Below are 26630 nucleotides of genomic sequence, written 5' to 3'. Positions count from 1 at the left end.
CACTAAAAATGGGAAAAAAGGCAAAATAAACTGAAAAAGGCACACTTGAAAGTCACTTACTTTTATCTATAATTTCTGGCAAAATGTTAATGAAGCATACATAAAACAAGCAAATGTAGTTGGACTCATTTCGATAACAGCATTTTCACCTTTTAGAATATCACAGATTGTTTTCAATTGTTTCAAGTCATCATTTGCACTCACTACCCATTTGCACTTTTCCACAACAGCTGACCCCTTTTCTCCTGACACTTCCATCATCTGCTGCATAGATTCCTCGAAGATTTTCATGGATGCTACAAGAGTCTCACCTCTTTTTTCTAGCTTTGTAATTGTCTCTGGCAATGCACCATAATGTGCAAAAATAAACGACAGTTCATTCTTCAGTTCTGAATAGCACAGGAGTTTTTTTCACTTCACGAATTGAAGCCGCTTCATTTTCTGGAAGAGCATCGATCACCTCACTGATTTGTTCAAGGTGGTTAGCATAATATATAGCTGCTGATATCCAGGTTCCCCATCTCGTCAAGACTGGTTGCGGAGGTAAACTAAGCTCAGGTGCAACTTCCTGAAATGTTCGGGTTCGAGAGGGAGATTTCAGAAATATCTTCTTTGTGTTCGAAATCAACCTGTCCACTTCTGGGTGCAACACTCTAACTTTTTCGGTGATTTTGTGCATTGCGTGGGCTACACATGTGATGTGAAGCATGTTCGGGAAGAGAATTTTCAATGCTATGGCAGCCTCCTTCATATAGGTAGCTGCATCACTGATAAAAAGTAACACGTCATCATGATGTACACCATCTGACCAGAGCAGAAGTAGCCCGACCCTGTGGCCGAGTGATTAGCACATCGCGCTGCGACGCCAAGGGTCCCGGGTTCGAATCTCGGTCGAGCTTGGTTGTTTATGAATGTCCATTCATCAATTTCATCATTTCATCACTCATCCCCATCTTCACAAATTAGCCAAGAGGCACAAAACGCGAAGTAAAATAAACTAAATCAATCAATCAGAGCAGAAGTAGGGAATTTGAGAATAACTGAGCTATTGACGAACCATTGGCTCTCTCTAGTTGTTCTGACATGAGAAGAAATGACGAGGATTCTCCGCATGTTGGTTCCATAGTTCATATGATGACGTTGGCTATACAGCGTCCCATAGCGTCAGTACTTTCATCTGTTTAAATCCAAACCTTCTTTCCACCAACTTCAGCACGAATTCTTTGCAGAGCTTCTTCGTAGCAGATGCTTAAATATGTTTTCCGCAGCGTAGATTCCGACAGCACCGTTTCTTTAGTGTATTTCTCCAGAAATTTCCTCAGTAACTTGTTTTCCACTTTCCAGAAAGGTATCCCTGCTTCCATGAAAGCTTTGCACAGTTCAAGAGAAAACTGAGATTGCCTGTTGGATGAAGTGCCCACTGTTGAAATTAGGGATATCTTCTTCTGTCCAACCATTTTGGCAACTGCAGATTTATGTTTTGCTGTTGACACATGCTGAGATATAAAGTATTTATTCTCATGGTTGAATGTTTTTTTCATATATCTTGCAGAGAAGAATAGTACCATCTGTCAAAAATGTGCTTTCACCAAATTCATGCATGTAACCATGTAACTTACCACTTAATAGCACACTAAATTTCGGCATGATGACAACTACACGATCCTTTCCTTCCAAAGTGCAGAACTAAACTAAAGATAGAGAACTTGATTTTGGAATCCATGCAAAGGCCCTTGGGCATTAGTTCTGTTTCTTGTCAATAACCTCCTGACACGGACGCTGGACGTGATGACGTAATTGTGAAGGTGTTCTGTAACAGGTTTTCAGCAGTCAATCATTCACAAGGACATGTTAATGGAAAGGCAATATCTTAGCTCAGCATGAAATACTATTTTTTTTAAACACACTTTTCTCCTTCAGCAATGTTGAAACATACGTGAGTTCAATATAACTTAAATAAGGCGAAAATTATTCACATAATAAACGGAAGAAAAATAAATGCCAACAACGTTTTTTGGGAGAAAAATAATTTATTTACACATTTTTTTTTTAAAAATGTTCAAATTTCATTGAAAAAGGCCAAAAAGGCATTATAATTAAAAATAGGCAGTGGTGTCCCAAATAGGCAAAATGAAAAGTCTTCTAAAACATTCAAAACAACATAAAAAACGTATATCCGGAAAAATTTTATCAATATATGCAGTAGATAAAAAGAGGCATTTTGCCAAACTTCCTGGCTCTACTCATTACCTTTGCGTGACTCTCAATTTCTACAGGTTATAAACTGTGACTTACTACGTGCATAAACAAATGGTAAGCTGTGCAGATAACATCAAATGCGATGTTCCGGCTATGTAAACTAACTATTGCCAATTAAGATGACGGTAATACCATATATTACGGCTTTGAAAATAATAAAAAACACTAAAAAAAGCATATTTACCAAAATGCATTAATATAAGTACATTGCATGGGAGAGAGATCACGGCTTTGGTAAGTAGCATTGTCTGCATACTTATACGGAAATAATTCTCTTGTATGAATTATGTATACTAGATTTGATTTAGTGAAATTTTACGTGTTTTAAAATGGTACTAGACCTGAAGATTATTGCCAAACATAACAATTTTTTGAAATGAAACAAAAACGAGATCTCCATATGACCTAAAATGCAATGATGGTCATAATAGGACACCTGACTACCTCCTGTGTGATGTCACAGCCTTGGAAGCCTCTCATTGTCAGCTGAGGTTACATGTGGCTTTTGCTTGTCTGTGGAAGGAGTTCCAATTCCTTCCTCCAGGTGGCAGAGTTATCAGGTGGTTGAAAAATGTAAACAAATGTATTTTTTCACTTTTCTGGCCTATTTATGCCAGATAATTAAAAATGAGTTTACTTTTTCATAAATTAGGCCTTATTTTACATATGCACAAATGTTATCTTTTATATTTAATAAAAAAATTAGGGATTTAGCAAATATATGATTTGGAGCACATTGTTTTTTGTATCCAAGATGGCTACTGTTTGCCTGAAAATTTTTACTTTTTAACAAATAAAGCATTTCTATCCATCCCATGGGTGTAGCAAATGGTTTGTAAGCATTACTCATGATGCTATTTGTGGGGAAAGTATAAGACAATGGAAAGTAGTTCTCACCAGCCCTTTGTATTATTAACCTAATGGCCCTTGCACTTAGGTTGGGTCTGTGGGTGTTTGTGTCTGGGCATGTATGCCCAATCCTTGATTGGTCATAACATGTTGCACATGTAACATTTTCCAGATTAAATTTAGGGATGGGTTAGATGAATTGTGATGCTATCTTCATCAGCTGATATGTCTGTACCATTTTGACTATCTCATATTTCAGGAGATGTAATGTGTGGTTATGTGTTACATTAATATACTAAAAGCAAGTACTAATTTTATTCAGAAAACTGAGCATTGATTCATGAATGTAGTTTTCGTATTGCATTTGTATTGAATTGGATTTTTTTCTGATTAATTTTGAAGGACCCAAACCAATCTTGCTACATTGACCCCGACACCAAGAACATCTTTCAGGACAAACCTAGGGTCATCTTCCACCTCCCCTTCCCCAATCTCAAAAACATCTTGGTCCAAAATACACAGACCCCCTCACCCTGTACCCTCCAGCCCAAAGATACAATAAACCTAGGTGCAAGACCTGCCTCATCACCTCCCTACCGCTGCTGGCAGGTTCACCCTTCACCCAAAGGGCAAAAGCCACTCCTCCAACCTTATATATACTCCCATCTGCCAGATCTGTGGTGACTTCTACCTTGGCGAAACCTCTATCCCCCTGAACCTCAGAATCAATAACCACCGTTCCTCAACCCAATACTGCTTCCATGTGGCTATTATCAACCTTTTACCCCCATCCACAGACACCTCCTCCCATATGCGCTGGGAAAGGGCCTACATTTTGGGCATGCATACCACCATACCCCATGGACTCAACCTAGCCACCCAATAATAGTCCCCTTTTTCCCCAGAGCTTCAGCCACCACCAACCATGCAGTAGATACTGGCCAAAATAGTTTCTCGTCGATGCCTGTTACCTATTACCTCTTTGTGGCTACACTGCAGTACGGACACCCACCACCACCTCCACAGATTCCATCAGTATGCTCCAGAGTCTGGAATCGCTGACTTCGAGACATCCTGTAGGGCAGTGCATTCTTTACTAGCTCGTGTCATGTGAGCATACAGGGGAACGAAGCTGCCGCCAAGTCTGCTGATGCAGATGGCGACGTTCTCGTCTACCTGCTGCCAGCTACTGACCTGCAGATTGTGTTTCATTGTTGCCTTCTGACACTTGGCAGGAAGAGTGGGTAATGGGGAACAAGCTTCACGCCATTATCCCACCGTAGGTGCATGCTGTTGGTAGTGCTTGGGCAGGTGATAGGGAGTTGTACAGGAGACCCATATTTGTTCTTGTCTGAGATTTTTTTAAGTACAGGGTGCCAGGTCGGCTGTGCTTGTCCATTGTCTGAAGTTAGCGTTGGTTTCTTTTATATAATAGCATGCATTTCTTCGATGATGTTCTCCTTGAGGAGCCAGTTGAGTGAAGTATGGATGTGGAGGAGATTGTTTATGTGTTCAATTCGTTCTTGTACAATATGAATGGTCCTGCTAATGTAGTGGCTTTGGCATTGGCATGTGGTCTTGTAGACACCAGAAGCTGCACAGTTTTGTAGGTAATACCTCTTGAAGTTTGGATAGGGCTCTTCTGATTTGGGATACTGGTTTGTGTTGAAGTCTGAAATTAAATTATTTGAGTGCCTGATGTGGTGGGGTGACTATGCAATAAGAAAGGATTACTTACTTGGGTCAGATGCCTGTGATAGGAAAGTGCATGTATTACATTCTCTATAACATTCTAGATTACATGAAGATTTGGCACACACAGGAGATGAACTACATAGAATTTTCAGCGAAAAATGCAGGCTGGACCAGGACTTGAACACTGGTCTCTCGCATACCATGCCACTTCTCTACCAATGAGCTACAAAGCCAGCCTGGCTTCACCTAATTTTTCGCTGTTTCTGTTCTACCTGTGTGGAATTGTCTTTGTCAGTGCTACTGTAACAGGATCTGTTGCCTTTGAAACACTAGATATCAACGTTGCCTGGTTCAGTAGCTCAGTGGTAGAACAATGACGGTATGCCAAAGACCCTGGTCGAGCCTGCATTTTTTTCTGAAAATCCTACATAGTTCATCTCTTGTGTGTTGCCAAATCTTCATACAGCGACAGCGAAAAATCAGTTGAAGCCAGGCCAACTTGGTGGCTAAGTGGTAGAGCAATGATACAGTATAGCAGAGACGGGTTCAAGTCCTGGTTGAGCCTGCATTTTTCGCTGAAAATTCTACGTAGAACGTTCAAGATATCTGGACTCGGTATTTTACATGTGTTGTATTATCAAGATTAGGACTGAGCTGATGAAAATGTTTACATAATTGGTATCAGTTGGCACCACTGGTATCAGTATCAAAAAGTATTGATAGGAATTTATTCTTTGATATCGATTAATTCTTTATCAGTGACTGGATATTTTGTGGGGTCCACAGAAATGCAATGCAACACTTTCATGTTGAATTGTTGGACTTTTAGCCACTGTTTTTTACTTTCTATCCGTACCTATGTTTCGGAGACTGATTCTCTCTCCATCTTTGGGGTTGTGTATTTGCAACTAACTGTTCCTCTGTCCATAGTCCCCGAACCCAGAGTGTGTGTGTTTGTGGAACACGTCAATATGCGTGGTGCTGGTGATGAGAACACTTACCTAAAGTTGAATTATCCTGGGAATTGTACAGAATTTAAAGTTTTATTATTTTGCCCCAGTCTTATTTTAAAAAAATGGATTTTGTGATTAACTCTTTTGCTGCTGCAAGGGACTTCAGTCGATTTTTCTCAGTATGGGTAACTTACAAGTGACTGCAGTCGATTTCAAATATTCTCATTGCTGATGTTGAGCAAAGTAAGAAAAGCATTACAAGAAAATGCTGTCATCCAGTGTCTGGCATTTGAACTGTTCCCCAAAGAAATAACTTGCTTTGGTTCTGAACAAATGAAAAATGTGTACCGGTGTGTGTATGTAAACAACAATGGCAACAAGGATCATTTATCCACTGGCATGCCCAGGATTTTATACTTTTTTTTTTTTAGTAGTCAGCCCTCATTTTGCCACCCCTTCCTGCATTTTTTTAGGAATACTGGACCAAAAGGAAGTGTTATTATAACCCCTACCAATCCCCAACCCCCTCCTTTTGGTATGCCACTGTATCCACTTCAATAACAATGAAACTCTAACACCAAGAGGGACTCCTGGCTATGGTCCTTTGTTCAAAGAATAGTGGTGGAATTCATATCAATACTTTAGAATACTTTTTTTTTACAAATTTATGCAGTTCTGAAAATTTCCCCTAAAAACTACCCAGCGAAAGCTATATCAGAGTGCCAAAACCCTGCAGCGAAATAGTTAAATAACAACTATTTTAATATTCTGATGTATTATTTAATATTTTAAAGCAAAATTGGTAAATTAATGCATATCCAGTGGAAAATGTACACATTAATATTAACACTAGAATGGCAGGAGGGGTCAAAATTACTAACTATCCCACTTTTCTTATTTTTCCTCAAAATTTTGTTTTTTAATAATTTTTTGTCCTTTTTGAGGTGGTATATTGAAATCTACAAAATATAATTGCTTTCTGTGAAATTTCATGTTATACCCCTAGAACAGCAGGAGGGGTCAATTTGACCCCTGTAAAGTTTAATTTATGTGTGCTGCAATATCAGCGTTAGGTTGCAGTTCCTGTGTCAACCTGTCTTGAGCATGTTCCCACTTGTCATAGTTTACAAGTTGTCCTGTAGGTAGTGTTCTTGCACCGGGGAGGACTTCTCCGAACATGTCACATCAAGTAGCAGTTTCTTGTGGTGAAATGTTGTGTATTCTGGAGTGTTCAGTTGTTCATAATTATAATTTTTATTTGTAATCAAAATGTATCTTAAACCACCTAAACACTTTGATTATAATACATAAAGCACAGAAAATAATATAAATTTAAAATATGTTCCCATTCTTAAATAATTAGAATTTTAAATGCATTTCTTATGAAAGGTCAAAATGAACGCTGTTCTAGGAGGTATCAGATGCTTTGCCGTTCTAGTGTTAATCAATAATAATCTAAAAATTCAAGTTTTACAGTTTTTCAATCACCAGTATCAGAATCAATAAAGCCAGTCTCGCACGGCACTTCACACGATCCTTAAAATAGCATCTTTACAAATGGCGACTGCACAAACGGTATACCACTTCGCAAGTTTAGATGCTAATAACTGTTGAACTGTTCCCCTCAAAATAGGATTTGTGTTAGTTGTGAAAATACTAGTATCACAGTAGAAAATTTAGGCATGTGAACTATTTATTAAAAACAATAATCATTAGTAGACTCTTCACTCAACAAATAAAATGTTCCCCTCAATCATTTATATAGTTGTATAGGTCGAATGTTTTTTTCTTCTTTAAACTTCATTGAATAAACAGTCGAACATTACTGCCCTTCTTCTTTCTCCCTCTTTAGCTGGCCAGTGTGTTCCTCAATTCTGATTGGTAGTTCTATGGTTCATGATGGATTTAAAGACTAATTATTACAAGCATAAGAAAACAGTTTTTCTTTGTGACAATGGTAATAAGATGGCACAAACACGATTTGGACATTATAAATCTAAACCCAAGAACAGGTTTGTCAACTCATATCATCGAAGAGAAACATTTGATTAAAAAGAGAAGGGTTTTAAAAAGATTAACGGGAAATACAGAGTTGAATGTCTGGGAAGCTTCGTTCATTGCAGAAGAACACTGGAATAAATTAAATAATGAAAATGGTAACATAGATCCAGTATGGAGTTCTCTTTTTCACAAATGGAGTAAGCCACCATCTTTAAAATTTACTATAACAGAAAACATCAAGAGACTTTGTGAAAACAATGATGAATTTGAATTACCTGATGATATTTGGGATTCATAATTTTAAAAAATCACAAATAAAAATAAAACAGACTGCTTTTCTCACAGTTAAGTTGCTATATTACAACAATGTAACATTGACAACATCCATTATATAACAGATTCTTTTTGTTAAAAAAATTACTAATCATTGTTATAACTGTATCTTTAGTCAAAATGAAAATAAATGTCTGATGAAAGGAGTGTGTGTTCTCCTGAAACGTCACAACGAAAAACTGTTTTCTTATGCTTGTAATAACCGTAAACTACAAGAAAATAATTCTATAATGCAAGCAATGTGTACATACAAGAAAAACAATTTAAAGACTGTTTCTAATTCCGTTGCGAACTCAAAAAGAGAAAGCTTTCACATGATCTTTAAGTAAGGAAGCTAGAAGTCGATCGGGAAGTGAAGATGGATCTAAGTGTCGTGTGAGACGCTTAAGAATCAGAAAGACTATTGGTGGTAACCTAGTCAAGCTATGCACAAGTGTGTGTGTGCTGTAGTAATAATGTATTCATCCCATCTTCATTTCAGAGTGAAAAGTTGCAAGACCTGCTGAGGATGCTTCCTGACAAATTGGACATTGCTAAGAGGGAAATGATATGGCGTGGAGATCTTGCCTTCATTTTACTTCACATAGAGAATCAACTAGATATTGCCTGCATCGCAAATCATTTTTTAAATGATCTATCAGTGATAAGTATTGAAATTTCTCAGAGAAAGTCCACAGAAATGTTGCCTTTAATCAGGATATTTGTGGAGGGTTTACAAGATATTACATTTTGTAGCCAACACTTCAATCTTTCTGAACACCTGTTAATAGGTAAATGAAGTAGTACATATACCAATTAAAACTCAAAGTGTATTAATTTTTTCCATTATGTTGTGTGCAAGTATTTTATTTTGGATTGAACTTATACCAGTTTTAACCCATGCTGATAATGTTAGTAATTCATTTCTATACTGACACTTTCAACACCACAGCATTTAGAAATTATTCAAAATAGTTGTTAAGGTGTTAGAATATAACTATTACATTGCAACTAGAGTTTAGGATTAAATTTATATTATGCTAAGTTTTATGTCTATCTATCTGTCAATCTATATATCTAATCTATCTATATCTGTTCCTTTATTTCCCTTCAATTTTATTTTCTCTCCTACTTGTGAGAAGTCAGAATGCGAAATAATCTTTTGTAACAGATTTGGCACATAATAAATACAAATTGTGTATTTGGCATAATACCATATTTACCCATGTAAAATGCACACTTTTTTCCAAAATTTTTGCTCCCAAAAACTGTGGTACAGAATAATTCAGACAGCCAACATGAAACCACACTTGTTTTCACTATGTCACTGCTTATAACACATATATATCAACAAGTGTAAATACAAATTACCAGGTTGGATTTCTTCAGTTAGTGTTTAAAAAAACACTATAAAATTGAAATGGCCATTCCATTTCCCATTTTTCACTTTGTAATGGAAAGTTTTGCAACACCAAGAAAACTGCTCCATTCTGGCAAAATTTGAGCATGCACCTCCTATCACACAGGATGTGTATAAGCAGTATTTGTCGTTCGAGAAATAATAGAAAATAACTTCCTGAGTGCTGCAAATCCATAACATAATTTTGATCTCGCTTTCTTCTACTACAGAATAAAGAAGGTGGTTACAAAAGTGAAAGCTTTGTGATGCTAAACACAGTGGAGGGAGAGGTGGGGAGGTGGTGTGGTTTGGTGACTCATTGTATACACAAGACGATAGTTTCCTCTTGGTCCTCATAGCAACAGGTAACTGACTGAATATGTATGATGTCATTCACTTTTGATCGGCATAGCAACAGCTTTAAGTCCTACAACTAAGAAAGCCATTTCTTGAACTTAAATTGTACTGCACATTATGTACGAGATATAATTGTTGCTTTTCACCATCGGAAACCAGGGTGCACGTTGTGCATGTGTAATTACAATATCTAGGATTTTTTGCCAACTTAAAAAAGTGTACTCTGCACAGTATCTAAACTCCAGAAGAATTAGCTTAAAATTCAATCCAAAGCCTGCTGATACTGATACACTGGTATTGCTGTTATTCAATCATTACTGGAGGTGGAGCGGTGATGTAGTTAGCTGCAGAAGTAGGAACAACCCACTCTGCAGTATTGCAGGTGTTGCCCCACATACTCAGGTACTGCAAAATTGCATCCTGATGGTTACGTCATAACCTTACCGAGGTTCAAAAATGAACAACTGAGTGTTTGCCAAATTACAACATTAAAGGTCACGCATTTCTTAACAGAATCATCAAATGTGGGTTCAATCTTACAAGCCGGAACTGAAATTCTAGTCCAATGAATGGCTCCTCCCATTGTCCTCCCAGCCCAAGAAACTGCACCGAGAACCTGGGAATGGGAAAATGATGTTGATCGTGCATATGATCAGCAGGGTGTCATTACCATCCTGTGGTTCCTCGGGGCCAGACTGTGAATGCCGAGTACTACCACAGGTTCTTGGAACATCATCTTTGTCCTGCTCTGCGTAGGAAACAGCAGCATTTCCAAACACGTCTGCCCGTTGTCCTTCATCACAGTGCCTGCTGTCACAATGCTTCTAGTGTAAGGGAATTACACAGTGGGGATGGGAGGTACTCGAACGTCCTCCATATTTCCCCGACATGAGCCCTTCGATCTCTTTCCCAAAGTCAAGGAATTACTGAGAGGACAGTGTTTCCTCACCAGAGATGCCATCGTGTAAGCAGTAGAGCAGAATGAAAATGGCATTTCTGCTGGTGTTCAGTTCCCTTGAGTAGTGTGGCTGAGGGTCATAATATGGCTGGGAATGTAAAAGTCTTCAGGTTCTGCAATTAATGGTTTGCCATTGATGTGTTGCCACTACTTTATTTTCAATCCTCGTAAAATGTCATTACAGTGTTAAAATGGTGAATGTAACCCTGACTTTGATTTAGAAACTACACTTATTACACAAAAATAAAACATTTTCTTTTTTACAACACATTTATGTAGTTAGCAGAGTATTGAGTTTATTCCTGTGTAAAGGGGTTCACTTTTGCTTCTCAAATATTTACAAGGCATGTCAGGAAAGTAAAGATACAACGGATATTTATTTTAAGGAAGATATGTAAGGCATAAGTTGACAACACTGACAGTAACCTTGATTTTTACTCTTTCCAGTAGCAATCATTCGCAGTGCTGCACAGAGTCTTGTGTGAGTCACGCATGCTGGAAATGGCTGTGGCGATAAAGAATCCCGCCAAATTCGAAGTTCGGGCTGTGATGCAGTTTCTGCAGGCAAAAGGTGAATGTCATCCAGCGGTAATTCATCGTCAAAATGTGACAAAGTGGTGTCGCACTTTCACAGGAGATAGGACAGATATCCATGATGAACACAGGACGGAGAGGCCGTCTGTAATCTCTGATGACCTTCTTAAAGGAATTAAAGTCATGACACCACTTCGTCATATTTTGACGATTAAATGAACAAATAAATAAATAGATTCATAATGTTCCCATAAACTGCCACAATTTGATTATGAATGTGTGCTGGACATTCACGTTTTGTCTGGAGAAACTGCATCACAGCCCGCACTTCGGATTCTTTATTGCCGCAGCCATTTCCAGCATGCGTGACTTACACAAGACTCTGTGCAGCACTTCGAATGAATGCTACTGGAAAGAGTAAAAATCAAGGTTACTGTCAGTGTTGTCAACTTATGCCTTACATATTTTCCCTATGATAAATATCCGTTATATCTTTACTTTCCTGACATGCCTCGTACATCAGAATTAATCAATTTTCTATGATTTGCGTAAAACTTAGGTAAATTTAGAGTTCATAAAGTGTTGTGTCAGTAAATAACCTAAATTTCGTGTTGAAGAGTTTATTTTACATTTTGCAGTTCATTTTCTGACAAAACATGGTAGGACAATGTACTTCAAACCTTTCAAAAACAGAATGTGCATGTATCTATAAATAAAAATACTCAATCATATTGAAGTATTCTCAGTTGAATTGCTCCTTGGTCTGTTAGAGTTGACAGTCGAACCATTGGATACCTCTTGAAAACTACAAAATACAAAATCTGTAAAATTTGTGTGTGTTCACAAAATAACAGATATTTGAGAAATTAGCACCGTAATTAAATTTATAATAGTCTTATTCTGCAGATTAGAAATATGCCAGGTTGTGTTGTGACCAGTATCCATGGAGCATTTTGCGTTTACTCAGCTTCGATATTCATTGGTTGGTTTGATGTTTTAAGTCCACTTTATGCACAGTAAAGCTAATCAGGACTGGACCTACAGTTTAAAATGGGATCCGAACCACTATGTTTGTTGTTTTGTTTACAGTATTTCTACAGTGGATTCTTATCAGATGATTTACCATATTTTCAAGGCATATAACGCCCCTTTTACTTTAGAAATAAGTCTGAAAAACAGGATGCGTCTTATATGCCTATACTCAGTTTTTTATTACATCCATTTCCGGAAATTTTCTCTGTTCTGAGTTGGACGATTTCTTGTTTCCTTGCAGTGTGTCATAAATGATGATTAAAATGTTTTCTTTCCTAGTTAAATTAGTTAAGTCACCTATTGAAAGTGGACTTACAGAATACTTTATATTTGAAATACTGTAAATTAATTATACATTCAGTGATGAAGCTTTTCCCTCAAAAATGTGTTCAAATGAGGGTCTTATACTCTAGTGAATATGGTAAATATGTTTTAATGTTTACTGCATTCCAATTTGAATTTTTAGTAAAGATTTGATACTTTTTTTATATACTAAATCACTCTAATTGCATGTTACTGTTGTTACAGGCAGTTGGTTTCCTCAATTTGTATCGGTGTGCAGTATGACTGATGCATGCAGAGTATTGGATGCCATATTGGCAATTATTACAAAAGAACGCTCTCTCAACAGAAGTTATTCATTGGGGAGTTTGGAAGCAGGTAAGTGTGTAGGATTTCCTTTAAAATTCCTTGAGTTAAAATAAAATTAGGGAAAGGATCGATTAATCGGTACTCTATCGGTATTGGCCGATATAGGCATATCGGTGTATCGATTTATCGGTGAAATTACCGATTATTTTACCGATCTGATATATTGATAAATATATGATAATTTAGTGCAAAATTCTGCCTTTTTTTGTAATTTTTATGGATAATCTCCATGCCCTACTTTCTAAAAAACTATATGTCTAAATATGCAATTTCTTTTGCACTGCAGTCACCTTGAAACACATTTATTTAGCAGGTCAGTGAACCTTTCAGGTTCTTCAAGGACCATTTCTAATTTTATATTGGATTGGTAGAATATCAGTTATCGGTATTGGTAAATTTTATAACGGTACTTGATCGGTATTGACCAAAATTTCATATCGGCCCATCCCTAAAAATATATATATATATTTGTGATAGATGCTATAAATGTATGCACTTAGTTTGACCATGGAATAAATTTAGAAATTAATTTCCCAAGAGTTAAATCTTAATGTAGTTTCTGCCAGCCCCCGTGGCGTAGTGGTTAGCACATCGCACTACGATGCCAGGAGTTTGAATCCCGGCCTGGGCATGGATGTTTGTGAGTGTCTATTCATGAATTTCATCACTCATCCCCATCTTCTCAAATTAGCCAAAAGTGGCACAAAAGGCAAAGTAAAATAAAGCAAATCAATCAATTAATGCAGTTTCTGCAACACTTAAGCAATTTCTCATTCATATTTGTGGTGAATAAAAGATCAAAAATTTAGTATTAAAACTGGCTAAATTTCAGTTTTAGATGCATTATATAAAATGGCACACAATGTTATAATAGTAAGTAAGTAAGTAAAGTTCCCCGTACATATAGCACCATGCCATGAAGGCACATTTAGGGGATGTGGGGGTAGGGTCCTACACATTCTCGATCTCTGCCATTTTGGAGGTGATGTGATGAGCACCATGCTTCAGCTGCCTTTACCCCTCAGGGTTGCCCCCAGGTGTTCATTGATTTGAGGCTTGGTGAGCCTCAGAGCCACTTTTTGTGGGGACAGGGCCAGAAAAATTCTGACCTTTGATTTCCCACCTCTGGAATCGAACCCATGTCGCCCACATGACAGTCAGATGCTCTACTGACTAGACCGCCGCAGATGATGAATAAAATATCAAATTTAATTTTAATGTCCTTATTGTACAATAAATATTTCCATTGTATTGACTCATTCATAATCTTCACTTCCATGAAATGAAAGGAAATTATAATCTTTAAATGAGTCCGACATGAGAGCGCTCTATCCACAAAGTCTGTGCTTAAATTGATTTTGGATGTAAAGCATTGAAGGAAAGGTCTTGGTGATTCTTTGCAAGTTGAATAGCTGAGAGGAATTTGTAGATTTTTGTAATGAGTAAACCAATCAAAATTTATTTCTAAAGCTAAGCTAATGCCAGTGCATATACTTGTTATTAACTGCTGCCAACATGCACACTTGGAAATTCCTTATCAATTTAAATGAAGCTAATTAAGTTATGTACATTTCAAGAGCTGTGGTGCTCTAGTTGATAGGGCATCTGAGTGCCATGTGGGAGACCCAGGTTTGATTCCCAGGGTGGTTGATCTAAGGTTGGAATTTTTCGAGCCTTGTCCCTGCATAAAGTAACTAGGAGGCTCACCCAGCCTCAAATCAATGGGTACAGGGGAAGGAAAGGTGGCTGGAGCATTGTGCTGATCACGTCACCTCCAAAATGTCAGAGTTTTCAGAATGTGTGGGGCCCTTCCCCCACATCCCCTAAATGTGCATTCTTGGCACAGTGCTATATGCACGGGGAGGGGAACTTCACCTTACCTAGTTATATACATTTCATGTAAATAATTATACATGTTAGAACATGGAACTTCGGAACAAAACTCTTCTATGCTAAAGTATTGTCAGATTCATTCATTTAATTATTAAATTTATTTCTCCTTAAACAAGTCAGTTTTTCATCCTATATTTGCTGCCGAAGATATCAATGTTCTGGAATTTTTCATACCCTGAAAAGTGTTTCATCTGTCAATAAACTAAATTGCAATAAAACATTAAAATGCTGACCAAGTCAAAATTTATTGTGTAAAAAATATACACTAAAAACGTAACGTTTCCACCCACTAACAGAGTCTTCTTCGGACGAAGATTCACAATAAATGTATTGTAAATTTCCGGCCTTATTGTGAATTTAGTTTATTGACAGATAAAATACTTTTCAGGGTATGAATTATCCTGCAAGATATGAAAAATTCCAGAACATTGATTTCTTCTGCAGTGAATATGGGATGAAACCTGACTTGTTTGAAGAGAAATTAATTTAATAAAACTCCAATAATTAAATGAATGAATCTTACAATACTTCAGAACAAAACTCTTCTATCCTAAAGTCCCATGTTCTAACATGTATAATTATTTACATGAAATGTATATAACTAGGTAAGGTAAATTTATTGTGAATCTTCATTTGAAGAAGACCCTGTTAGAGGGTGGAAACATTACGTTTTTAGTGTATATTTTTTTATACAATAATGTTTTATTAATATGGATACAAGGATCAACAGTGTTACTGAATTTCAAGTTGAAGAATTTATATTGCTTTATTCGGTTCCCAAATATGGTAAGGAAATATACCTCACACATTTTGACATCTCCAAAAATGAACATTACAATGTATAACCTTATATTTTGTGTTTCAATTAAAAATTTATTATGTGCCCATAGGTGTGTTCTTAAACTCCAGCCAAGTCAGCCCATATCTTACAAGTGGCTTACGTAGACATCGCAGGAAACGTGATGTTGACTTCACTGTCGAAGCAGTCCCAAGCTGTAGTTTATGAACAGTTGTGAATTGTCTGCTTGACTCTTGAGCTGATGCATACAACAGTGACTTGCTTTTGGAAGTAGTATTAGGTGTAAATGGCTTCTTTCTAAAGCTCGGCTACATTAATAGAACATTTTGATAACTTTTAGAAATTAGCACTGAAAATAACCAATTCAAACAATCAACAAATACCTTTAAACCATAATACATATTGAAAATAATTTATTTTGTAGTATTTTATTGTGTAGTGAATTTACAGGGTAGCTACTCACTGGGAATTCTGCATTAATTATTGGCTCTGTCGAATTCTGCATGAGTTCTACGTGAATTTTTCTCCGTAAACCTGAAAAATTGCAAGTTTTATTAATCCAAATCCCACTGAATGTACACTCTATTTATAAATGTGAGGAAAGTTTTCAACAGTTTAGCTATTATTTTTATCGAGGAAGGAATAGAAATCTGCGTGGACAATAAAACCGAATTCTCTCAATCTGTTACTTTGTTAGTGTCCTTTGCAGAACAATCAATCTCACAGATGGAAGATTATTTAAGTTCAGATATCTTGAAGTTGATTATTCGTGACTTGTGTATTTCGAGTCTGAATATGTGAATTGTAAATGTAAATTCCGCACCTTAAATTAGATGTTTTAAAAATATGTGTACTGTTTAATTGAATTTTTGGATACTTCCAAATCACCCAGACCCTTTATATTGCTAATTATTTGTGTAAGTGGGTGATGAGAGGCAGTAATATGTAAGGCTTAAATAGAGAAAGCATGTGCTTGTATCCTTGAATTTTTTGGAAAGTTTGCCTTGAAAACTGGGAATTATACTTGAATTTTTTCATGGTCCTAGATTGGCTACCCTGATTTAGTTTAGTACCATGTATTTACATCAGTTAGAAACGTTGAATTAAGGTAAAAGTAGATTAAAAAACTATTTCAGTGATCCCACCATTCTGGTTGTGATCAGAACTACTTTTATCATCATTTTGCATTTTTTTATCTTCATATACTAGATTTACATATTTTTTCCCCATATATACATCCAAGAAAATGATAAATCAACTACAGTCAACTCTCGATTCCACGACCCCGGGTATAACGACCCTCTCGAAGTAACGACCCTTTTCTCGGGAACCGTGAAAAATTTAGAAAAAATTGGAAAAAAAGTTGAAAAATTGAAAGAAATCGGCCGAAAAATGCATTGTTTTTTTTTCTCCACTCATTCCCTTTATGAGGGCTTTACCACTCACAATAGGGTCTGAACTAAAAATAGACACCACCACACCATGCTTGAGTGATATCCAATAGCACTTGACCTCTGCCCTCCCCTCCCTCAAGCGCACCGATGTTACCTCACACCGGACGGCCGCTTCCCAACATGCCAGGCTTGCTCTTGGATACGCGAGAAGAGAAGATCGAATGTGCTTGGATGTTATTTTAAATCGACTTGATTTGTTTCCTTGTCCTAAGAGCTGCTGAAAACTCACGGGGGAGCAGCCCAAAATGACTGCTGGACTTTGTCTTTGCCAATGTGTATGGCAGGTCAAGCTCTTTCATCGATAAATACACCACCTCGAGAGATAAGATCGCAGGAATGTTCGTAAATACAGATGCGTGGTGCCTGGAAGTCTGGCCCATCTGTCCAGCTCTGACCTAGAGTTCAGCAGGTTCCTGTAAGTGAGCAACTCTCGGCCTTGTAGCCGACAACTTCAGGTGACCGCTTTCATTCAAAGCGTGTTCTTTGTTCCCTGCAACACCTCATAAAAAAGCGAAACTGTTAGAGATAATCAAAACCACATAGGCGAACTAAAGATCGTCAACCCGCTTAATGCGTTGTCATCCAGGTTTCCAGAAAAGTTTACTTCGATCTTACGTACATCATAACTCCCATTTCCCACTTCATATGTTTTCCTAATTGTGTCGATGTCGTAATATCTGCCAAAAAAAGTGTTCCGTTGGCTGACTGACTTCTCCCTCTTTTCCTGTCAGCAAACGGGGTGGGGGGGGGGCAATGCCGATTGTTTCAGCCATGATTTTCTTGCTCGTGTGTGCACATGGGCTGATTACAGGCGAGGGTGGAAAAGGACCCACCCCTCTTCCTTTCCTTTGACATCTAAAATGGGGCAACCAGTTCTGGATATATTCTTGAAAACAAACAAAAACCATAGAACAAGTAAAAAACAGGGTGGCGACAGACCTGTAAAACCGGGAAAAGTCAGGGAATTTGAGGTGTCAAAAAAAGTCAGGGAAATGTCAGGGAATTTAGTCTTCATTTACTTCGAACACTCTTTTGACGAAAATTGTTATAACTCGGGCACTGTGGGAGCAATGTACTTCGGATACCTTTTGTTTTTCAGCTAAAACATCAGAGCATGTAACCGTGTACAATTTAGAACACCGGACCGAGGAATTGGGGCTTGAGGGGCATGTCCCCCGAATTTCAATGGAAAAACATAATAATCTGAAGTTTGCCCCCTCTTTTCCCGCTATTTTGGGGGGAAGGCGCGAACTTCAGAATTCTTTTCAAAGAATGGACATTTCTCAAGAGAATGAAACATGATTCATGTTCTTTGGTGCCATAAAAGTTGAATAATAAGCCAACGTGATTTTTTTTTAAAAAAAATTTACGAAAAATAGGTAATTTGCATATTGCTCAGAATATTGTTATAACTCGGGCACTATGGGAGCAATCTACTTCGGATAACTTTTGTTTTTCAGCTAAAACATCATAGCATGCAACCGTGTACAATTCAGAACACCGAACCGAGGAAGGGGGGTTTGGGGACGCGACCACCGAGTTTCAATGAAAAAAAAAACATGAAAATATGGAGTTTTCTTCCTCTTCTCCCGCTATTTTGGGGAGAAGGCTCAAACCTTAGTATTCTCTTCAAATAATGGACGTTTCCAAAGAGATTGACACATGTTTCATGTTCCTGGCTGCCATACAAGTTGAATAATGAGCCAAAATGTGAAACTCTGTTCGGAAATGTGGCATGGATATGTTGCGAAGAGGGGGGGGGGGGGGAAGTTGGTCATCAATATGAATTCCCCAGGCTTGCTCCAGACCTGTGTCAGAGTTTCCACCCAAACATAAGAGTATGAAGGTCCAGAAAGCACATTCATTTCGTAATCAGCACCATGATATGATATCACTTCACCTTATTTAATGTAGCAGTGCTTACGAAGGTTTTCTTTCTTCATCCTGACGTATTACTGGTTTCGTACAAGTTAACATACGTTTACAATGACATTACAATATTCTTAGATATCAAGAAGAATCCAACCAAACGGGATATATATATTGAATACTATCACGAAAAAGTGAAACATAAATCTGCATTGGTGAACGTTATAAAAATTGGCAAGTGCATGCTCCCAACCTGAAATTTACTGCAACACTAGTATTGCAATGAAATTAACGCCACTCTCTGTCCTGTCTGTTTAAACTCGTGAGAGATGGTCTATAGTCTCTCACTGAGTGAAGTTAATGTCCAATATTATGAAATAAAATACTAATAATAAATACGTAAATATTAAAAATCGTATTTACTCGAATCATTCAATCATAACAGCAAATCACTTTCTTCAAGAATTGACTTTTCGGCCAGCCCTACTAAATTTTCACTTTCCATCTACTGATTTATAGGAGGGGTGGCCAGAAAGTAATTTCCAATTAGTAGGTACATTGATTTTTCGTAAACGCCAAAACCGTGAAAAATGGTAATTGTTGCCAAGTTATGTTTAGGAATGTGAAGTGATGTCTGGACACATTTTTCGCCCGTTCGAAATATCGAAATAATGCGAATTTGGCATAAAATGCGAATTGTTGGCATTTTTAGCGATTTTTTTAAAAGAAATGTCCTAAAACAACGAAAAATTCCATGAAATCCAACATTCTTGTCTTTTCTAGGCCATGTTTGTGTACATAGAACATGCAAGTTTTCCAACATTTTACTCAAGAGTAAACTATAGAGTTATACGTACATGGAATAAATCCGACAGTCACATTAAATCATTTATTTCCCACGTTTTTTTCAACTTCTATCAATGCATCACAGAGCAAAGTGGCAGGGTTCTACCGTCACACGGGAGCCACATCTTCGTATTTGTCGGACGAGATATGTTTTGAATTACCAAGCTAAGTGCGCACTATCGGCATTTGTCGAGCGAGTAATAATGGAGCTCAGTCGTTAGGGCATCTGACTACTATGCGAGAGACCCGGGGTCGATCCCCTGCAGGGGAGAACCGGGATGTTTTCCACCTATTCAAACTTCTCCGGCGCCCACCCAGCATCATATGAAGCTGGTACCTTGAGGAAACTTTGAGGGATATTATAACACCAATGCCTTGTTTCCATGATATAAAAACTATAGTGCAGGAGGCCTTAGAAAGCGTTTCGCGGGCTTACAGCAGACGACAATATGGGGGTGTGTCTGCCAGAACCAATCAGGTCCGCGAATGAGCGAGCCCGGTTGCCACAGCTACTTCGCTGCAACCTTCTGGAATGGTGAATGACCTCTGCCTCTTGCTACCTCGGCCTGTTTGTTCGTCTGCTCCTCAGACGACAAGAGAGTATCGGCAATAGTGTGCGAGCGACGTCTGCTGTTAGCCAGCGAAACGCTCTTTATAAGACCTCCTGCACTATAAATATGATGACCAAGGCAGAAATTTATTTTACCTAGGTATTATAAAACATAAACTAAACGTAAAGATAAAGATAGCCAGGAGTGTGATGCTGATCACACCACCCCCACCTTCAGCCGTGATCAAGAAAGTGTGGGGCCCTAACTCCACACCCCTATACACCTTCATGGAAAAGTGCAGGGGAGCGCTTTACTTTTACTTCCTCAAAAATCTGTTCCAACATATCAAACTGTCACAAAAATACGTAGACCATGTGACCTACAATTTAAAATAATCGTTTAAAAGCACAATGAAGTATTAAGTTTCGGTATATTTGTCAGATAAATGTTCTAAAACAAAAACGCGAATATTGGGAAATGTAATACTGACAAGTCAAAAAAATGATAATGTCAATTTTTGGTGCCATAATATATCGGTATCTGTCACGTGAGATTGATTGATTTTAATTTTTTGGGTACATCTCCACTTATGGTCATTATCCACCCTTGAGTATATAAGGGGGAAATTCCATTATCTAAAATCCTTACCTTAAAATTTTAAAAAAGGTGTATCGAAAATAACTTTCCCAAAAGAACGTTCAAGATATCAAACTCTCACGAAGAGGCGTAAGCCATGTGACTTACAATTTGAAACAGTAGTTTAAAAATACCATGAAGGAATAATTTCAGATGTTTGCCAGAAAATGCGCTAAAATGAAAATGTGAATTTTGAGAAAAATAACACCGTATCGTAAAAAAATAAAAAATAAGAAAATACACCAATTTGAAAAAAATAACAAAATATCAAGGTCCCTACTGATTAGGTATAAATAAAACATGAATATCAGTTGTAATTTATTGCATTAGTAACAGTGAATCTTAACCTAATTTTCAGCATAATCACCACCGTTATTCTGGGATTTGTAGTAGCATGCCACTAAATTTTGTATGCCCATGGTATATGTGTCGGACAGCAAAGACTGGAACTATCTCTACCTCAGTGTAGCTGTCAAATCCTTGCCCTGCCAGAAACCTCTTTAGTTAAACAAAGAGATGAAAGTCGGTACATTCAAGGCCATAGCTGTACAGGGAATGGTCCAAGATCTCTCACCTGAAGTGATGCAAAGGGCCCGTGTGTACTCAGCTGTATGGGGTTGTGCACATTCGATTGGCCTTCCGTGAATTGTCTGCACCATCGTCTGACCATACACGACGTCCTGTCTGCACACCTCACACAATTGCTGGTGGCTCTGTGCCAAATTCTGAATGTGCATTGTAGTCTAGGCTCGGTGGGAGACTGTATGACAGGTGCAATCTTTAACCTAGAACTGTCCTAAACCGGCTGCATTGCAACTGTACCCGATTACAGCTACATGCCACTTCTTCCTGCCTGCATGTGTGTGTGTCGCTCTCCGACCACTAGTGCTGCGTATAGGCACCATTGGAGATTTTTTCAGGATGCCCCTCGTATATGAACTTTCAGAATCTTTTATTATTAGAGAGTTCGTGTTTTAATGTGTGTTTAGCTAAATCAGGTATCTATACAATGCAATTCTATAAATTCCTTGCGTTAAATTTCAAATACTTACATACCCTTTTCGTCAGCATTAATGGTATAACTGCATGTTGTCAGTTTCACAGTACTTCACTTGGATATACTATACTGAAGCAGAAATCCCATTGATAATGTAAGGAAATATGACACTTTATTTTGTTCGATTCAATTGTTTCACTTATATGCAAGAGTTAAGTTGTTTGCTTTACAGAGAAGAGAGAAGTAGCTTTATGCATCGAAAAATGAGTCCGCACTCATGATGGTTCTTGCAAGCAGAGGGTTCCAAACCTCAGTGGAAATATCAACATATAATACCGAGAATGTATAAGGAGACTGATAAATTACAAATTGTATTTCTTAATCAATCACTCTTCTCTCTTATCTCATTTAGTCGTAACTTTAAAAATAATCAAGTATTTTACTTTAAACTTACTGCGTATGACAAAATTCCATAATCCTTCCTTAGCTTGTGAATTGTAAAAATTTTCCAAATTCACTATTTTGCAGTTTGAATTCAAATCATAGAGAATAGAGAAATTAAGTCAATTTAATAGAAGATAATATTTGTACTTAGCAAAACTATACGTGGATGTGTATGAGTTTATTATTTCCATTTGCAAAAACATCGATTTAGTTTAGTTTGTAATTGTCAGGGAAAAATGTAAATTTTGTTCTGGAAAACCTGGAAAAGTCAGGGCATTTCATTTCTGCTTGTTTGTAGCCACCCTGAAAAAAAAAAAAGTGACCCTCCCCAGCTCAGTCTCTGCCACTGGTGTGCACGGTAATGTTGATAATTGCAGAATTCAGGTCCCCTTTTTTTATATGCTGTTGTCTGCATAGAAAATATTGCCTGTATTATTGTCTGTTGCATGGTAAAACGTAAAGCAAGGGTCATTTCTTTCTTCTTTACACTGCTGTTAAAAGTTCCGTCTTTGACAGTTGCGTTATCTTTAAAATGCTGGGATTTTTCTCTTCCACCACCTGTTGCTCGAACTTCCAGCCAGTCTCCTTGTTTTTACGATGCAGCTGGCGCCAGTGTTTTGTCTAGCATCTGCAAAGCTCTTGCTTCCTGATAACAGCGATGACTCATCCAGCGCGAAGGAAAAAGTTATTGTTTTGAATGTCGCAAAGCTGTTTTGATTTGACGATAAGGAAATTCGATCTCCAGAAAGGAAAACAAGAGTTAAAATAACTTCATATTCTGCACCTTCTGATAAGCAAATCTTAAATTTAATTTGCTTTTCTTCAGAACCATTCATGTGAAAAAAAAAATGAAAAAAAGAAGTGTTCAATGTAGGAATGGTCGCTGAGACCGATTAAGAAGACATTATTCAAGGGGAAACCGTTTGGAGGGGTGGGTGTTTGACATCGAAAATACTCCTAAATCCAACATTAAATCACCGATTAACGTGAGAGTAAATAACGATCTACCATTTTGATATGTGAAAATGCGCAGTTTCATAAAGCTTGTTTTCAGGTCATTTTATGCTGATGGGCTAATCGGGACTAAATATACAGTTGAAAATGACATTCAATTCCAAACCCTAGAATATGCATTGGGAAACATGCAAGTTGCGCATTTCCTTTTTCACGCTGGATTACAATGCAAGTCAAGGAAGGAGTTTGGACTGCTCCCTTGAATGGGGGAGGAGGGTGAATGAATTTGGTTGAAGCAAAGAAAAGTGACTTTTTTTACGATGTATTTTACACAGCCGAATCAGAACGAAAATTACAGCCCTGCCTTTATTTTTTTTTTGTTTGTCTGGTGCCTAGAGAGAGGTTGTGTTGTTTCTCCCGAGATATCTAATCTTACCAGTTAATCTTGTAACAGACAATGCTCCAGTAGACCCGTATAAAATCCAACATTCATTCTGCCCGATTATCTCCCGACTTTTGCTGGCACCAGTCTGACTGGTGTCAAGATTCTTCGAGTTTTGCTTGCAATAAGCTCGAGATTGTTTTCCTTTCCATTGGTCTCAGTGCAAATGGGTTTCTCATGAACTAGAATTGTAAGAATTTCCTGGAAAAGCAACGACTGTGCACAATTGAAAGAAAGTAACATTATTTTAAATTCTTTTTTTGTGAAAATGTTTTCATGTTCTATTTTCCCTTCTCACAACACGCATCCTGTGCATAACAGGTTGTATAACTACCAGGATAAAAAATGATGTTACCATCTCCTAGGCATCTTTGTGTCCGTTTTAGCTCCGTTTAAGCTGAAAATTGGTGCAAATTCCAATAATGACCCTTTTCCCGGGAACTGTGAAAGGTCGTTGAATCGAGAGTTGACTGTACATCTTTTTCTTTAGTTGTCTTTGTGACTTTCAAATGCATCAAATAAATGATGGTGGGCCATGTCATTGAAAGAAAGCTGCTGCGATGCATTTTCTGCCAGATTTCATATGCTACCAGCCAATTCAGCCACATCGAGAACGGCTCTCAAATCTCACTAGCCAAGTATGCCAGATATGTCGCTGTGATGTCATGGAACTGGAAGTGGGCAAAGCTAGCTGTATTTGGATTGAGTTCTTGGATGACTTGGCTGGAGTTTACGAATGCAAGGAAAAGGTATAATTCTGACTATTCTGTTGATTGTTACATTTATTTTCAGGCTCGCAGGACCAGATGATCAAAATGCTGAGTGCTCTGTTCAGGTATATCCTGCCGTATATAAAGCAGCAGTGTTCGGCATCTAACGCACCCTTCCAAGTTGCAGATTTAGCTGCAAGTTTCACAATGGTATCTTTGGATTTCTCAGGCAAAGAAGCTACCATCGGTGCAAGCACTTTCATACAAAACTTTCAGTACTTTGCTTGTTCAGACACAGTAAACATCAGGTAAGTTAACAGAAGATAAGGATTTACTTCCTTTTCCTGTTACATAACATTTTTTCTGCTGTACCTTTGTGTGATCTGTGTGTTCATCATTGATATGGCATATTGCAGTTATAATGTAACACTTGCATTCAAACCTTTATAATAGGGCTGAGATGATGCTTGTACTGATTCCTGCCAACACCAATAATGAGCTTACACATTATTCAGAATTATACATACAATGGAACCCAGATGTTACGTTGCTCTGTTTTACATTTTTTCCTCATTCTACATTCAATCTTGATGGTACCAACATAGCAATACGTTATGAAATTTTCCTCTTTTACATTTTCATGCATTTTAAGTTTTTTGAGCTTGGTCCTCTGAAAAACATAAAATCGAGGTTCCACTGTATATGTATATTAGGATGGGACAGATTAATCTAATCTGAACTCGATCAGTATCAGCCGATATAGGCATATTGGTGTATCGGTAAAATTACCGATCAGATATATCTATAAATCCTAGGGCTGAACCGATACCGATGCCGATACAGATACTTGTATAATTCCAATTTAAAATACCAAAGGCTATTATATATACACAGGGTGACTGGTAATTAGATGTATTCCCTGAAAGGGGTTAAAGTAGAGACAATGTGCAATAAATTCGACCATATGATACCCAGTCCGAAAGTTAGTAGTTTTCGAGATAATCGAATTTCAATTGTTTTTTTAAAGAAATGACAATTTTCCACATAAAAAGATGAATTGAGAAAAAACTGCTCATTGTATGGAACTTATTTCAGCGTTTTCTGATAGCTAACAAATAAGTGGTTCGTTGAAAAAAAAAGTTTTTCCAAAATAACAATCACATGTAAGTAACGGGTGGGTCTAAACTTACAAGTGATGATAAAAAATTGCACTCTTAGTTTACTTGGCAACGTATTAATAACAAAAATGGTATGACACGAAGCGTACAAATTACTTAAATTACTTCCTTGTGACATCTGCTATCCAACAAGGTACAAATGTTGCTGACATTCACATTTGTGTACAAGAAATAATACTTCATTCATCTTCATGTGAATGGAATCAATGAACAATACAATTAAAGAACATTATATGTCTTGCTCAAAGTGGGCACCTCCGTTACGAATGCGGGCACACAGGTTTTTACGGACATTTGGTCTCTTAACTCGTGATGTGATGGTGTCCTTGATGTGTTGACCAGCTGTAAAGTTCCTCTCCGTAAGCTCTTCTTACGAGTTTACCGGTGTCTTGTCATGGGGCTCCAAATGTAAAAGTCGCAAGGCTTCAAATCGATCGGGGGATCGAGCTGAGTCCAGGTTCTCACTGGACAGTGATTCGCGATGCCAATTGGTCTGGAGAGAGGCAGGGACTCGTTACCATCCCTCCAATATTGTTGAAAGGGACAGATATGGGGTGGCATTTCTATTGGTGGATGTACTGACCTCTATATCCTCCCACGTGGCACCATGACAGGTCAGCGCTATAGGGATGAGGTCCTTGCACGTTATGTGGAACCCTTCGCACAAGAACGAGGTCTGGGCTTCATTCTGCAGGACGATAATGCCCGTCCCCATAGGGCAGGACTAGTCAATCGGTTCTTGGAAGAACACCATATTCAACACATGGTGTGGCCATCCTGTTCCCCGGACCTTAACTCCATTGAACACATGTGGGATGCTCTGGGGAGACGTCTCGCTGGCCTTGTGACCCCTCCAC

General features: G+C 37.8%; 1 protein-coding gene across 1 annotated transcript in view; it reads left to right on the top strand.

Moving 5' to 3' along the window:
* Positions 1 to 26630, top strand: part of LOC146002546 (protein MMS22-like) — a 146993-nt gene that overhangs the window by 84026 nt on the left and 36337 nt on the right. The window contains exons 12-14 of the mRNA XM_083140471.1: positions 8572 to 8860; positions 12878 to 13009; positions 24678 to 24903. Of these exons, the coding sequence (XP_082996597.1) occupies positions 8572 to 8860; positions 12878 to 13009; positions 24678 to 24903 (647 nt within the window). The remainder of the gene's footprint in view (positions 1 to 8571; positions 8861 to 12877; positions 13010 to 24677; positions 24904 to 26630) is intronic.

Source organism: Lepisma saccharinum, chromosome 18 (genome assembly GCF_977018435.1).
Source record: "Lepisma saccharinum chromosome 18, izLepSacc3.1, whole genome shotgun sequence".
Taxonomy (NCBI): domain Eukaryota; kingdom Metazoa; phylum Arthropoda; class Insecta; order Zygentoma; family Lepismatidae; genus Lepisma; species Lepisma saccharinum.
Note: the sequence above shows the minus strand (reverse complement) of the source record. Positions and strands in the feature narration are given on the sequence as shown.